General features: G+C 48.1%; 3 protein-coding genes across 3 annotated transcripts; 1 reads left to right on the top strand and 2 right to left on the bottom strand.

Annotated features, from left to right (window-relative positions):
* Positions 1–1,826: 1,826 nt before the first annotated feature.
* Positions 1,827–9,321, bottom strand: LOC135805072 (uncharacterized). The gene is made up of 9 exons (XM_065319062.1): positions 9,121–9,321; positions 6,513–6,645; positions 5,774–5,994; positions 5,224–5,416; positions 4,287–4,418; positions 3,936–4,040; positions 3,537–3,683; positions 2,999–3,142; positions 1,827–2,465 (listed from the first exon to the last, which is right to left on the bottom strand). Exons 1-9 carry the CDS (start codon positions 9,249–9,251, stop codon positions 2,340–2,342), a joined length of 1,332 nt encoding a protein of 443 aa, XP_065175134.1. The 5' UTR covers positions 9,252–9,321; the 3' UTR covers positions 1,827–2,339.
* A 242-nt stretch (positions 9,322–9,563) lies between these two features.
* Positions 9,564–12,041, top strand: LOC135805073 (uncharacterized protein Mb3657-like). The gene has a single exon (XM_065319063.1). It carries the CDS (start codon positions 10,153–10,155, stop codon positions 11,131–11,133), a length of 981 nt encoding a protein of 326 aa, XP_065175135.1. The 5' UTR covers positions 9,564–10,152; the 3' UTR covers positions 11,134–12,041.
* LOC135805070 (zinc chaperone YciC-like) lies at positions 11,906–15,483 on the bottom strand. The gene is made up of 2 exons (XM_065319061.1): positions 14,640–15,483; positions 11,906–13,465 (listed from the first exon to the last, which is right to left on the bottom strand). The coding sequence occupies exons 1-2, from the start codon at positions 15,176–15,178 to the stop codon at positions 12,490–12,492; spliced, it is 1,515 nt and encodes a 504-aa protein (XP_065175133.1). The 5' UTR covers positions 15,179–15,483; the 3' UTR covers positions 11,906–12,489.
* Between the last annotated feature and the right edge of the window lie 967 nt (positions 15,484–16,450).

Below are 16,450 nucleotides of genomic sequence, written 5' to 3'. Positions count from 1 at the left end.
CCCTTGTAACTGTTAACAGTGTTGGTGGAGTACAGATCAGGGTAGAAAGTAACGTTACATCACGGTATAGGTGTCGCTGGTACAGTAGAGTCAAGCACCCAAGACGGTTGGGACGGTTATGATTTTTCAGCTATCTGGCTTCGTTCTACTTCAAAGTAACTTCTTATAAAGCACAGCCTGTATTTTAGGTTGAGCGTGTTCGGGCTCCATGTTCTTGGGCGTGATCCAGGTTGACTCTACTGTACATGTACAGTACTTTGCAACATGTGAGTTGTAAATCAAGAAACAAGGAGTCATGCCCATACCAGCCTTAGGCATGTACGACTCCCTGCGTGGACTGGACTCGATGCCTTGCTTCCTGCGTTACTTGTTTGGCCGCACCATCTGTGACAAAGCGAACAGGCATGCAATGTACAGCTTTTACTAGCGTGGCCTCGCTCTGAGGACACATGATCGTGAGGACCAGGGAGTCTTTTTAGTGCTCCCTATTGAATATGGACATGGGTTTAAATTTATAGTCCTCAATATATATACATGCATATGCATTGAGGACTATAAATTTCAACCCATGTCCATATTATGTCCACAAAATACAGATTTTGTTGCAGTGGAAGAGAACATTGAACAGTGCAATATACATACAAGCAAGAGTCGACTCTTGATGCAAGGCAGGTGGTGTCGATTTGACTTTTTGTCTGATAACATTTACACTAGGGCTCAAACGATTAGTCCGATTAACCGGTTGCAGACCGGTTACGAAGAATTAACGGTTAACCGATAAAGATAACGGTTACGCAGTAACTTTTCAGTCAATTTTTCAAGTATCAGGTCGTTGCAAAGTGTGCACTTTCGCGGGCTGTCGCACGCGTGCGCAATTTCTGGGCTGTCAACTCGGTCATATCTGGTCTCTTGGTGTGAGAGTATGTATGAATGAGCATGCAAGAGAATGTACAAGTGTGCGTTGTACTGAATAGGGTACATTTTTTGAATGAGTATAGTCAAATGTACGGTTAAAAAAGAGTCCGCAGGATTGCCGTGGCTTATAGGTTATAACCGGTTAACCGACCGTTAGCTTAGCAGTTAACCGTCAGGGGTAAAACCGTGACCGTTTGAGCCCTAATTTACACAAGGTGATGGACTGTTGAACGTGTACATCTCGAGCAAAGTAGTGTCTGTGCTTTCAGAGTACGTCATTGACTCATTGTATTGCTTGGCATATGGGCCATCAAAATAATATGGACACCAGTTAGTCGTACCCACTGGTGTGGGTAAGACTCCCATGCACAGTCATACTAGACTACTACTAGCAAGAGTATAACCCCCTCCCCCCCCACATACTCTTGCTACGAGTACTGCCCGAGTCCTTTGACGAGGTTGACTTCCAAGCATACCGGTACATGTAGGGAGCCAACAATAGAATCTTGCTCTTCGCAGCTTTATGTACAGCGGTGGAAAGTGAAGCCCAGATCGATGCGGTCTTGCAGTACCGAATGCCACTCGATCGGCATCGATGTTCTGGGCTCTCTCTAGCATGCATACATGGTGGCACCCAAACCGGTCCGTGGTTCTGAAAGTATTTTTACATCCAGATACATGTACTTCAGTACATTGGCTGGATTTCACTTTTCACTTGCCACAACTGTACATGTACCACACACCACTGCATGTACATTGGCTGGATTTCACTTTTCACTTGCCACAACTGTACATGTACCGCACACCACTGCATGTACATTGGCTGGATTTCACTTTTCACTTGCCACAACTGTACATGTACCGCACACCACTGCATGTACATGTACTTGATATCAATCTGCAATGACTGCAATACTACGGTTTCTCGGAACATAACATGAAATCGAAATTCACGCCTCAATTCTGCCTTGCTGCAAGGAAGGGTCCAGTTTCAAAGTAAAAATGATGTCGAGAAAAGTAAGACTGTAATGAGTGTGGTCCCTACAGGACACAGAACACCCTAGGACAGGGAGCATGTAGCCAGCCAGTGCCATGACCTGGCATGACCTGGCATCTGTAAACACATGGTAACAGTAAGAATTGTAGAAGTAAGCCGGCACGTGTAAATGTGGCAAGCACTACACATGCACCAGAGACATAATTATGATGACGTTCCGAAACAGGGTGGTGGTTCATGAATGGGATGCAGCCCATACCATGCCCGGGGTGTTGAAAGTCGCATGGTACCGTGTGCCACGACACCAGGAATGCAGCCGAGAGAGCAGGACAAACAGAAAGCTGATGCAGCCGGCGAGCAAACAGTGGCATAGCGTGTGCGTCGCACAGGCAACTGCCATAAAGAGGGCAAGAAGCGCGCGCAGTGCTTAGGCATACTTGCTGCTGAAGCCATGAATGACACGGCTCATGATCTTGATGGCGTTCTTCATGGCGGAAACCGAGCAGTACTCGTTGTCACCGTGGTAGACACTGGAGTGACCATATCCACACACCTGTACCAAGACACGGCAGCAGCAAAGCAAACACAATACAGATAGGGACACAATTGTCGAACTAGTGACAAAGCAATGTCGTCAAAAGCAACAGGATAAGCTGCTGCAAAGAGTCTTGAAGAGTTTGACGAGACATGCAGAACACATCTACTACCAGTATCCACTCAAGTTGGAATCCCAATAGAAACAAAGGTTGTAAAAGCTGCTCTGCAGAAGCGATCATCAGACAGCACGGCCATGAACACAAATTACCGAAAAAGGAACACTCAGTAACACATGACACGTGCAACAGATCAGCCAGAAGAGAGAACACTATCCAGCTGGCGTACGAGTTAGCACCTTGCTCTAGTGCTACCGCTGTGTCATGCCCAGTGCTAACTAATGCTAGCTCACGAGACAGGTTTCCATCGAGACTGACAGTACTTACAGCCCTACAAAGAATACCAATGCATTGCACATCATCATCTTCAAGTAGCAAGAGACAGCAACAGCAACAAAACACCAGCACAGAAAGACAGAGGTCAAGAGCCCACCTGAACGTCGAATCCAGCCTCCTGCAGATCGCCGACAAGTGGCAGGCTGCCGCAGATGCTGAACGGCTCTGCCTTGCCCAGCACTTCCTTTGTGGCGTTGCGCAGCATGTGGTGACCATCAGACTCAAGGTCGCAAGCAATACCCTGTGTGCAAATGAATGGGAATGGCAGACATTTGAGGGTCTTTCCCACCCTTAGACCCTTAGCAGAAAGATCACCATCTACAGGCTCATTCTATTCAAGGTGGCAGTGGTGAGCTTTTCATTTCAAGTTTTCACAAGTATCCAATCCTGGATCAGCATCCCCTTGATCTAACGTTTCATGTGGAAATGAGAGTTCATGCAAAGGAATATATAGGTATAAACCAAACGGCAAAGGCTGGTGTTTGGAAGCTGCTTATTCTACGAGCCAAAGTGGAAATTTCACTTCCCTGTCACAATTCAATAATTATGCACGGAATTCTGTCGTTTGCACTGATGTCATTCACATTACTGTCTGGGTACCAACGTAAACATTTCCCTGGACCCGGTCTCCGTACCTTGAAAGGCTCGCCTTCAAACTCCAGTGTGAGCACACCCTTGATGTCCTCACCCTCTGGCGACTTGACAACGTACTTAGAGCACGGGCCACGCGTTGGAAGAGCCGCAAAGTCGGTAGCATTCAGCTCATCAACGTATGTCTTGATCTGTGCAGAAAGAAAGATAGAGAGCAAAGCCATGGCGCAAGGCAGCACTGCTTGTTATCACAAAGCACGCGGTGTCACCGTGCCAGCATTTCGTTCAGCAACCGCACTGTGGATACAGCGTTATGCTAGATTTTAGGCCGGTCCGCATATCACTAAAGTAATTCAGTCTGACACCTTACAAGACTGACCAGGGCACTGAGCAAGGGCAGAGGTGAAGAACATAGCATACAGAACAGCGGCAGCTCTACATACCTTGGACATGACATCTTCTACATTGTAGAAGGGAGTGAGACGGATGTCGCCGATGATCTTAGTCCAGGGCGGCAGCTGGTTGAAGGATCCCTCAGCAATGCGCACCTGCAACACCACAGGCAAGAAATCCAAACCCAAAGAGACGAGAAAGAGCAGAATCCATGAGCTTGCAAACAGGACATTGGGCAGGATCTGCTGTAAGCTATTTCGATAAGGTTGAAGTTCCAAACTATACTCATACACCCACCCACACACACACACACGTGCCCACACACCGATCTTGTTACACGAAAGTATTAGAGTCACGTCTTCTTGTAAAAGAATATTTTTAAAACCACACAAATGCTTTACCTGTGTTGGCTTCATTGTGGATGGGGTGGCGAACTGATAAAGGTCTTCCTTCTCATGGGCAGGGAAGTCCTCGTAGAAGCGCTTCTGCAGGTAGGCAACGGCCTCGTTGGCAAATTCAAACGAGTTGATGCCCTGCAGTGCACACACACACATACACCCACCAACCCACACCCACACACACAGCAATCATACACAATGTGACTTTTCATTCAGGGAACACAGACCACATGCACTGAGCCCTAAAAAAAAAGGATGACTCTGACTTTGGACACTACAGCCAGGTAACCCAGCATTGGAGAGTTGGCTGAGCTGGTGTAAAGAATAACCTATCAACCTGCACCATTCGACGTCAAACACGCCATACAAGGGAGGTTTAGTTACAGGTAACGGATGCGGGAACGTGGGTGACACACGTAAAGTCCATGCAATGAACCCACGTTCGCAATGTTGTTTTCAGTCGCACGGAACAAACAAAAGCAAGAAGCGAAAGGCCCAAACTAGGTCAAAGACGAAGCTTCGAAGCTCATCGAATATTTTGATTTCGTGCTTCGAAAACTTCTTCAGCTGAGCACCCTCACAGCTTGCACAATGCGCTCCATTCTGATTTTCATTCACGTTCTGGCGGAACGCGGGCGAGCCTCCATACACGGTATGTCGTGAATCAAAAAACGGCTGTACGTGGGTCCCTGAGTACCACGTGGTACACACACGTACAGTACACACGGATTACATGGGACTAAACCTCTCTACTGATGACGTGGTTCTCACCAAAGGAAGTTCTAGTAGTCACAATTTCTCTTTACTTTAGGACAATACTTGGAGAATACATTGTTCTGATCCGTAAATGTTTCTCAGGAATGGCAAAAGGTTATTCAGACTTTTAGAGTACATGTACACCGAGAAGATAATTACAACAACAAAAGTACTGCATGCCTACATTGTGAGGCAGACCGGAGTGGAACAGATGTCCCTTGGCATGCAGATTCCAGACAATGGCGGCGGCAGTACCAACGCAAGGCTGGCTGTCAGCGCTGTCCACCCAGTAGACTGGGCCACCCTTCAGCTCATCAAGACGGCCGTCCTTCAGCAACTTGTCCACACCAACATCAGGAATGGTGCTGTTTTCCTCACTGCAACAACAGATAGGAATAAGAAACCATGATTGCCAATGAGCAGGTTACTGTAGGTGCTGGCCAGACATTTTAGAAGCAGCCTCCAGGAGAAAATTTAGATGCACATACTCGCTGGCATACACACAGTCAATCGTAAAGAACAGAAGCACAGATACGAAAGCTTGTGAGAGGGTTGGCAGCAAACCCTCACACACACACACACACACACACACACACACACACACACACACACACACACACACACACACACACACACACCAGTCAAGCTGCGCCAGTACACTCAACACACCGACGGCCGGCAAATGCACACAGTTCAGCCGCTGGGTGGACACGACTGGATTACACGGTACGCACCAAGCAATGAAGATGGCCACCATGTTGGTGTTGAGCTGAACTTTCTTCTCGGCCAGTTGGATGAAGAGCTCGGTGATAAGAGCCACATGGCCAAGGCAGTCCGTGGTACCGCGACCATACAGCTTGTCATCCTCGCGCACCAGCTTGAACGGGTTGCGGTCCCAAGTCTCGGGGTTGGCCGGCACAACATCCAGGTGAGAACCCACAAAGGAGACAATTCCCTTCAAGCACAAACAGCCACACCACACCGGCATACAGGCACATGTACACCCAACAACATGCAAAGAATTGAGCATCAACACACCACACATTTTATAACGACTTCATTCTCGCGACCAAGAAAAAAAATGAAAGGAAGAAGCGGTAGCCCGTGTGTTAAACAACATGCACAACCATCCATGATGAGTATCAATTTGTGATGCGGCATAGCTCATGAAATACTAGTACACGTACTAACTAAAGTTCCCTTTTCAAGTTTTCAACGCCCTCAACTAATGAATACTTGGTAAAGTAGTAGGGTTTCCATGCCGGGTTAGAAGGTAGGTTCTAATAGTTCCTGTTACTGGTGCTCTGATTGATGGTACATGTGTTGCTTGTTTCGGTCATTGCTCATACTGCTGCTACTGGTGGTGGTGGTGCTGCTGCTGATCCCGCTGCTTCAAGGCTGTGTCAACAAACACCAGCGAATGCCTTCAAGGCAACGCGCACTCCAGTGATTGCGATAAGACCACTGGCTCACCTTAGCTCCCTCGCTCATGTACTTGATGATCAGGTTTCCACGGCCGGGCACATAGGTGACATGCTCCACCTGGAGTGGGCCGCCATTCTCGGTGCTGTACGGGCGCAGGGCCTCAAGCAGATGCTGGATCACCCTGGAGAGAAAACAATTAAATAAGGCAGGGGGGGGGGGGACCCACACGTAATGGACAATAACTTAGTATAAGTAAGATTTGAAACGCTCTGTTGAGGCCTTGGACTAAGTTGGACAGTGGTAGCATCCTGGAAGACAGCATGGGCAAGTGGAACATGACATGATGTTGTGGTTGTATTCTTTTTTTTTATTTTACTTCGTTATGGGCACCGTGTAGGTCTTACTTCAGTGCTATTCATTTCCACCTGCCCTTGGGGCATCGGCTAGGCACCACATGCGAACCGATGATGATAGTGAGAGGAGAGAGTACAGATTTACCGGGCACAACGGAACATTGTTATCGGCGAGAGATAGAGCGTTAGATGTTCGGCATACGTGTACTGCCATTCGGCAGGCCCTTGACGTAGAGTAGATTTATTCCCGTCGCTATGCAGAAGACGTTACTTCAGTAACGTCTGGCGCTAGCCAGGGTCCACACAGCTTTAATTTGGTGTTTGTGTCACGCCTGGCGCTATCCCGTATCTGTCCCGTACCGTACCGTACCATCAAACACAGCTGGCCACATACAGCTGGCCGCACTATTCAAATAGGGCTTTCAAACGCAAGATCATAACGTGAAGCAACTTGGAAGAATGAGTATGAATGCGAAGTGTAAGGGGGAATGCATGTAGGGCGATAGTGCGGGTTCGAATCCCAGGTAATGCCTTAAAAATGGAAAAATAGGAAAATTGAAAAATTTATAACATCCCTATTCTTTTTTTGCCGTCATCAAGGCGGTAGATGGTGTCGTATTACCCTCGACCGTACCTGTCCCGTACCGTACAATCAAAGACAGCTGGCCACAATGCATATTCAAATACGGCTTTCAAATACAAGATCATAACGTGAAGCAACTTGGAAGAATTGGTATGTATGCGAAGTGTATCGGGGGATGCATGCAGGGCGGTAGTGCGGGTTCGAATCCCAGGTTATGTCTAAAAACAAAAAGTAGAAATTTATAAGAATTTATAACATCCCTATGCTTTTTTTGTCTAGGTCATCAAGGCAAAAAAGCATAGCGTTGGCCCTGAGCTTCCAAGCTCTCTCGTTCACGGGTTGTAACGAGCCAAAATTAATGTGATGAACTGCATGTGAAGTCACAGTCTCGATCACAATCATGTTACAGTAAGTATCGTTTATAAAGTGACCGGATATAATGATATACCGGTTATAGTGATAGAACACGTCAAAATCAAAATCAAATCAGAAAAAATACAGCTAAAATATCACTATATACACTATTATCGGCTATACCGATATATCGCTTATTGTGATGGACTTCAGGAAGCAAACCATATCAAATATACAGGAAAATATCGCATATAATGATCAAGAGTGATCTTTCTGCATGCTCTTGTCCGTTTCTGGCTGTGTTGCCTCTCACAATGATATTGCCAACTCACGTACACAGCCACTCATGTCTATTTCTGGCTCTACGCAACTCGTTGGACACCGAGTAGATCTACGTGAGTACGGATCCAGCTCAGGCTTTTTTTGGAGAACACGCTGAAGAAGCAGCCATGCCACAGTCATGATGTATCGAAGTTCTAGTACATGTACAGTCTGTACTCGTACTGCACTGCCATGCACTGCTCTGTGTCATGCACCGGTACACAGTCCGCGGAGCATGCATGCACTTTCAGCATGCTTTTTCCAGCGTGTACGCATCATTTCATGTGCAGTCATGTGCCATGTGTCGGTCAAACATGCAAATCGGCTATAGTGATGCACCGGATATAGTGATACATTTTCGAAAATCAAAGGGGCACGTTATATCCGATATTTACTGTACGAGTAGACCCTGCCCTGAGAGGACGTAGGATTCCAACATCCGGGATCGACATGCACATACTTCTCTCTCAGCTACAACCTTTCTTCCAAGTTCTAGCTGAAGCACACCATTACATGAACTAGTATCAATAATTAGTGGTGTGCACGGGTAGTCGGGTACCCGTGAGGACCTCGCGTAGACGGGTACAGAATAGTACCCGAAAGCCCGAAGTCGCAGATGACATAATGCACAGTGCACGTGTACAAATTCATGTAATACTCTGCAAGTTTACCCAGTGTGTAAGGGAAGGGGTGCATTGTGATGTTACCATGGAAACATTACCCGATCGGGTACCCGTGCTACCCGTGGAAAACTACCCGAACCCGAATACCCGAAGAAAAAGCTACCCGACTCAGCCCTATCAATAATGCTACAACTCAGGAATTGCAGCATAGTATGAATTATTCATACTATAAACTACTGATTTACTGCATTTTTGAAACTCGGAGCACATCGACACGAGTTCATACAAAACACAGCAAATCACCATCATTATTATTATTATAAAGAGCCAGCCATTTCACGCCCTATCATCGTGGACTACACGGCTCCGTAAAAGAGAATTATGCAGGAGGAAATAACACATGAACAGCTGAGCATACGTACTTGTCCTCTTGAGGGACAAACTTGGGTGGGTTGTTCTGAACATGCTCGCTTTCACCAATAAGCTTGGTAAGCAGATCAATATATCGCTCTTCGTTCAGCTCAGCATCGAGGAGGACGTCGTGGCTTGCCATGGCGAACTAACTTTCAAAGAACAGAGTGAAAACAGGCCTGTACTTCCGAAGGAAAAAAATGGAAAGAAAGGAGAGTGTGCATTCGAGGGATTTTACCCTTTTCAAAGTGCTCTTGCAGCCGCTACGGCGCGCTAGCTATGTCGTGTATGCGATCACCCATCACGATGGATGGACATAATTTTCTGAGAGTTCAGGAGTTGCATCGAGCACGTGATGTACCAGCGTGCAATGCCGTGCATTCATCGCGGTGGCGGCTGCTTAGCCTGTGCATCAGCGGGTGATAATATATTAATAGGTGCTGTTGGTTAGTTTGCCTCCGCATTGTGCAACTGCAGCTGCAGTCAGTTCGAAGAGGCAGATGGCCATTTGTTGTAGCTGCAGTCGTGCAGAGCACTTTGTACCCGGCATTTACTGGCATACCAAACGCTGATGTCCAGACTCCTGACATTTCGCACTGAGTCCGTAGTTGCTATCGTGAACAGCATCACGAACGGTATGATTACTTTCCGCTACAAGTACTGCCATGCTCATCGCAGGGGGTTCAATGATAATCGGGAGTGATTCCTGGCCTCGCAAGCAGATGATCGGACTTTCCAAGCTGACCCGTGGCGCGCGGTGCCCACATCAAACCTCTTTCTTGACCGTGCACACTGATCGCACCCAGTTGGGCCAGTACCTGTGTCGTGGCCCTGACCATTCGGCCTAGTGCGAACTTGATTTTGGAGACGAGTCATTCGGTGTATCAATTATCAATAATTATTTGCTGAACAGCTGGCTGCAGTCACCGGGAAACGGCTTTGGCCATATTATTATTAAAACCAACTGCACACAGTAGTGACAGTACCGTGTGAACTGCCACGGTGCCAGGCGGCGGAGACCAAGGTTGGACGACGCCGGGGCCATGCATGCCAAAGCCGGCAGTATAGTGGCGCGTCGGCCAGTGCAGGCATTGCTGCTGCGGCGGGCGCAGAACCACTCGGTGACTGGCGATGGCCTGCTGCACCGCCGTTATGCGCGGTGCCATAGCACAAGCAGTGAGTCACGCTGCACGCACTCCAGCAGCAACAACAGCAGTAGTCTAGTGCAGGAACTAATGTGCGGTAAAGGCTACAGCGTACTGCCGGGCCTAGTGTCGGCTGATGACGTGCAAAAAGCCAAGTCGATCATCGTGGAGCATTCAGAATCGCACAGCGACAAGGTAACTCACTTCCAAGGCGGCCAGGAATCGCGTAGACTGCTGCAGCGGCGCGTGTGGAACCTGCTCAACAAGGGCGAGGTGTTTGAGCGCATTGTGCAGCTGCCACGGCTCATGGAAGCCGTCGGTGCTTTCCTTGGTGACCAGTTCTGCATGGGCTCGGTGGCAGCCAACCGTATCTTGCCGGGTGGTCCGGGTCAAGAGCCCCATATTGACTACCCGTACTGGGACATGCATAAACCATCATCGTTTCCGAACAATATCAATGCATCGTTTCCGCTGAACTGTCAGGTGACCATACTGCTGGATGAGTTCACCCCGCAGAACGGTGCAACGGCAATCTTGCCCGGCTCTCAAGTTTGGTGCCGCTACCCTCAGGAGGGCGAGGAGAAGATGTTCTTTGACAAGTGCGAGCGCATGGTCGGCAAGGCCGGCGATGGTGTTATCTTCTTTGGCCTGGCGTGGCACTGTGCTATGCCTAATCACAGCAGTCGAGATCGCACTGGCGTCCTCATACAGTACCTGCCCAAGTTTGTAAAGCCAATGGAGGACCAGCGGGCTGGAGTCTCACAGCGCGTCCTCGAGCGTGCCACTCCGGAACTCAAGCAGCTGATGGGACTGACCTATCCGTATCCACAAGTACTGGACGAGGCTGCTGCAGGCAACACAGAAGGAAGACAACTCTGACCTGGACTTCTTTGAGTCGTATTATGGCACAGATTCATTTCGACGTCTACTTGTACACAGTCAGACCCAGACACGCTCTGTGGCCTAGCTGATTTGGTAGGATTGAGGACTCTCATCACTCACCAGTCAGATACCTTAATGCCATCGTGGCTTTGACAACTTCACACAACAGATTGGAGATTACAAGCAGGCACGGAACAGAAATCTGAGTGCTAGACCCAGTAGTGCTATAGCGTTATCACTTATCAGGTACTTGAACCAGTAGTACTGAAGTACAACTTGCTCGGTTTCAAGTGCAGCACAGCTACTCCTAGGGTTTATTGATCCATGATCAGCCATTTATGTCACATTGTAGTGAAAGGTCCCGCATCAAGTTTCCCAAAAGTGCCAAATGCAGCAGTGTGTTCAACTACTAGTACATCAGGAACAACTGGAGACTAAGTCCGAGCACGCAGAAGCCGATCATCAGACAATACAGTGCTTTTATGAAGACTTTTAAAAAGAAATACTTCAGTAACTTCTTTTTCTTATCATAAAGCCTGTCAACTTGAAAACATAATTATTATTTCAACGTAAGAGAAGTTTGTGACGTATCTAAATAGACAGTACATGTATTTAATTTTTCAAGCATGCCAAAATGACAATAATGCTGATGTCTAAGCACAGTTTAATAATAGCAAACCTGGAACTGGCACAGGATGGTGCAGAGAACAAAATTTCAACATTGAGAGGGCCCAATGGCGGTGTGATGCGTGACTGTGAAGCAAGGAGCTGATGTTGTTTTTCTTTTTAAATCCAACGCATTCTATTCAAGTAAAGCATCACGAGAAGATGTAGATCTACCAGAGACTAAAATTATTACATCAATGCACTACATTAGCCATAATATGTCAGTCTTTACATCTGAAGTGTGTTTCTCTAAATGCGATGGGTGCTAGTTAAAAAAAAGCTTTTAAAAAAGGTGTTCCAAATGAAGAGACTAAGGCTAGATGCCTCCCATGCACTAAAATAGCCATATGCCAGTCTCTACAACATGGGAGGTAAGAATCTACACATGTGAAGCATGGAAGTAAAGGAAAAAGTCAAACAATGCAATACGAACTTGAGGCAACTGACCATTTGGAATCCAGCCAAGTGATGACAGCAGATAATTGTAATAAAACCAGAAACTGATACAAAGTGGAGACTCGGGAAATTAAAGCTGATGGCAAGCCTTGAACAAAACGAAACACCAAAAGGCTGAGCAAGCAAGCAAGTAAGAGAGGAGAGCGAGGAGAGAGAGAGAGAGAGAGAGAGAGAGAGAGAGAGAGAGAGAGAGAGAGAGAGAGAGAGAGAGCAGCAGCCAGTGAATTGTCATTACCAACCACACTTGCATCCACGCACAGCATGGAAGAACATGGCAATGATCTTGTCAGCTTCTTTGAGAATAGTCGGCCAAACAGCATCCAGAGTGACATCACCACCAAGCGCATAGCACAGTGCTGCTTGGCCGTCCTGGTGTGTGATGCCAGTCAGCAGAGTAGATCCGCTGCAGCAGTTCACTGCTTCCACAAACTCCCGGTTCATGCGGTCGATGTTGATGCCGTGAATGGTCGTGGCCTCGGACAGTGTGATGGAGAACTCACGGTAACCGGTCAGGCGGAAGATAACAATACTGGCTAGGTCGTCCCGTGCTATCACATCAAAGCGACAGTCGGAACTCACCAGTGCATGGGCCTGCTCAAGGAGGCCAGGCAGCAACGACGTCGGAATAGTGCTCGGCGGCTCCAAGCACTGTCGGATTTCCTGCTCAGGCAGGTGGCGACCAAGAATGACCAATTGCACAGAGGCTGCACCCACAGCACTTTCCATGGCAAGCTCAAAGCGCTGCCGGCCACTCCAATGGAACATATACCGGTGGTGAGGTAGTTCGGCGAAGAACACGTTGCCCTTGGCACGGTACACGTTCTCCATGCATTTGGATCCTAGGAGGTCCTGGAAGCGAGACAGCATCAGTGGACTACTTGACTCGACCACCATGGATCCAAAGTGGTCCTCCTCCATGTGACCCTGGTTCTCTCCTTTCAGCGCTGCCTCAATACTCTCGGTGCTGCGCAGCTTTCCACCGCTGTCAGGTAGTGCGTACGCAGCTCTCGTTGCCTCGTGCGAAACAAGCTGCGGACCAGTCGTGGCCGGGTTCACGTCCAAGACCCAATTGAGAGGCACGGCACAGAACTTACTGGTGCGCACGATGACGCCGGGGCCGGCTAGCTGCCGCACGCCCGTCTCGGCCGCTGCTAGCTCCTCGGCTGAAGCAAGGTCTCGCTTGTTCAGAAGCACGACGTCAGCATACCTGAGACATGGCAAAGTCAACAAGCAAGCAAGGTCATGAGGCATTGCAATGATTAGTAAATACATGCACTAGCCTAATAGTACCATACAGTATCAGCGCATCACGCACACAAACACACTGGCAAACTATCAAAATGGCAGTGCAATGCATGCCTACATACAAGTTGTTTCAAAGTAGTATAGCCTGGAGCACCCCTTTCCAGGTCGTGCCACCCCGCAGCATCCAAATCTTGTGGCAACCAGACTAACTATAAACGTAGACATGACACTGTGAAGCGTCAGATCCATTGCCAGTCAGGGAAACCAACGATTAAAACAAATCGCCTATAAAGAACAGTCTGGTATGTCCCTGCCACATGACGTTGAACACACTGCAAGGAAAGTGAACGTTTCCCCATAAATACCGTATTTTACCGGTTGTAAGTCGACCCCGGTTATAGGTCGACCCCCGTATCCGGAGGTCTCATTTCTGCGTTTTAAAGTTTTCACCCAACGAAGCACTACCAACCACTCCCTGCTACTAACACCTCAACAAATCATGTAAACATTCCTTATTGGAGGGTATAACGTCCCAATCCTTGAAAAAGGCCAATAAACTGGCAAACATGTGTACACATGGTGCACTCATGCATGCAGGGCAAGTCATTTTTTTGTAAGACTCTGATAGTTCCCGGTTATTAGTCGAATCCCGGTTGTAAGTCGACCCCCACCCTTTCTCCTTCTATTTTTAGTCGTAAAAGGTCGACTTACAACCGGAAAAATACGGTACCTAGTGTTTCGGTGCAAGCCGCATACAGATTGCACCTCTTGTTTCCCACCCCTTCACAATCTGGAAACACAAGGTCTGTCATTAGCCCAGTGGCCACAGTATGAAATAGGTCCGGATGTGCTTAGTGTGCCTTGTGCATGCATCTAAGTGCACGGCTTCATACATACGGACCTGCACCCGGGACAGATAGACAGGCAGACAAGAAGAGGAGAGAGATCATGGCTGTGTGTGCATGTGTGTGTGTGAGAGAGAGAGTGTGCGTGTATGTGTGTGTGTGTGTGTGTGTGTGTGTGTGTGTGTGTGTGTGTGTGTGTGTGTGTGCGTGTGTATGTGTGTGTGTGCTGCATACAACTGTAATCTGTATGTGCATGTGGCGCAATACAGCGCCACCAAAATAAGAACATACTTGAGCTGGCTCTGGAACGCAACTGGCAAGGATCCGTCCTTCTTCGTCAGCGTGAGAAAGTAGTCGATGTCCACCACTGTGACCACGGAGTCCAGTCTCACTCGATACATCTTACCAAAGTCTTCCTCAAGCGCACGGATACTAGAAAGTGGGTCACTGACGCCACTGGTTTCGATCACTAAGTAGTCTACATTGCCTTGGTCACATTCCTGCATTAGGGTCCATACAGCACTGCGGAAATCCTTCGCAATAGAACAGCACAGACAACCATTGGTCAGGGCAACAATATTGCCCCGTCCCGAACCGTCCGCGGGGCTCTCCTTGGCAACCAACTGAGCATCGATGTTCACTGCAGCAAAGTCGTTCACTGCTGCGGCAATTCTCAAATTCTCCTTATTGCTGAGGACAAATCTGAGCAGTGTTGTCTTGCCAGCACCCAGGAACCCAGTGACAAGGGTTACAGGTAGTCTCTTGCGTTTCTCGCCCCATGCTGCATTCTCGCGATGAACGTAAAGGTTGCACCTGTCAGCGACGTTCATTGTGTATCCCCCCTCCACCCACAGCTATTCCCTGCAATCTCCTATTATTGTAGTTTTAAAGTCAGATCACAGGTGGCTGCAGCTACTGTAGTTGAAAGCAGAGACCAAAACTTGAGCTTACGCCAATTAGTTTCAGGATTTTTTCATCAGCTTTCCACACAAACAGCCTACTCAATGGGTCATATAGACGTCCAGACTCGGAGAAGAAAGCTAAAGACGTTAGATTTGAGCCAACATCAAAACACAGTAATAATGCAAGACATCAAGACTGTACTGCCAAGCCAGCAGGCATGCAGGACTTCAGAAAGCAATCAATAATTATTATTTTTTTGGAAATGCCAACCTCGCCTCGACTCACACAAGTCAACCGTAGACTGTGTAGATCAGGGAGTTGTAAAATACCGGTATTTTACGACTCCCTGGTGTAGATCTACGTGTGCGTGCAGTGACTCCAGTGCTGGTCGTTATCTGGTTATGACGGATCAGCATGAATGGCGGGGAATCCCCTCGAAGTGGCTGCCGTTGTAGGCGGAGGCCACACAGCAAGACTCCAAAGCCAAAGCCTCAAAGGACCAAAGCAAGGAAATCCCATACATGTATTAAAGGTTCGTATCTATGGTTCTACTGCTCCTGTGTTCACCCCTTCGTCTCCAAATCCCTCAACCCCAGCATTCTACTCTACAATTCATCCATCCAACCGACTAAATGTTGGCCACATAAACATTTGCAGCCTACGACATAAAACCCATGTTATAACTAAGCTAATAGATGAGCACTGCCTAGATCTGCTGGCGGTTACGGAAACGTGGCTCGACTCAAGCATCTCGGACACTGAGGTTTCTGTACCAGGCACAATTCTCTTACGTCGAGACAGGCCGTGCGCTGATGGATGCACTTGCCTATCCTCCTGCACTCCATGTCGTAAAGGAGGCGGGATCTGCATCTTCGTAAAGGAACATGTTAAGGCTAAGCACATCTTGGACCACTCACACTCCAGTCTAGAGTTGATGTGGCTTAGAGCTGGCACAGGCAAAGATAGTACCTTGTTTGGTTGCATATACCGTCCCCCATCCGAGCCGGTAGAGTTTTGGAATCGGCTCGCTACATCCACGGAGCAGCTGGACGGCGAGAATATTGTGTTGCTAGGTGACATAAATGTGGACTTTCTGCGTCAGACGTCCAGTGCGTTCCACCATCTCAAAGACACGTTGCTACTTCCGTGCAGACTGGCCAATAAAGTAACTGAAGCAACAAGAATAACAGGCTCTACCC

Source organism: Sycon ciliatum, chromosome 1, assembly GCF_964019385.1.
Source record: "Sycon ciliatum chromosome 1, ocSycCili1.1, whole genome shotgun sequence".
NCBI classification, from domain to species: Eukaryota; Metazoa; Porifera; class Calcarea; order Leucosolenida; family Sycettidae; genus Sycon; species Sycon ciliatum.
Note: the sequence above shows the minus strand (reverse complement) of the source record. Positions and strands in the feature narration are given on the sequence as shown.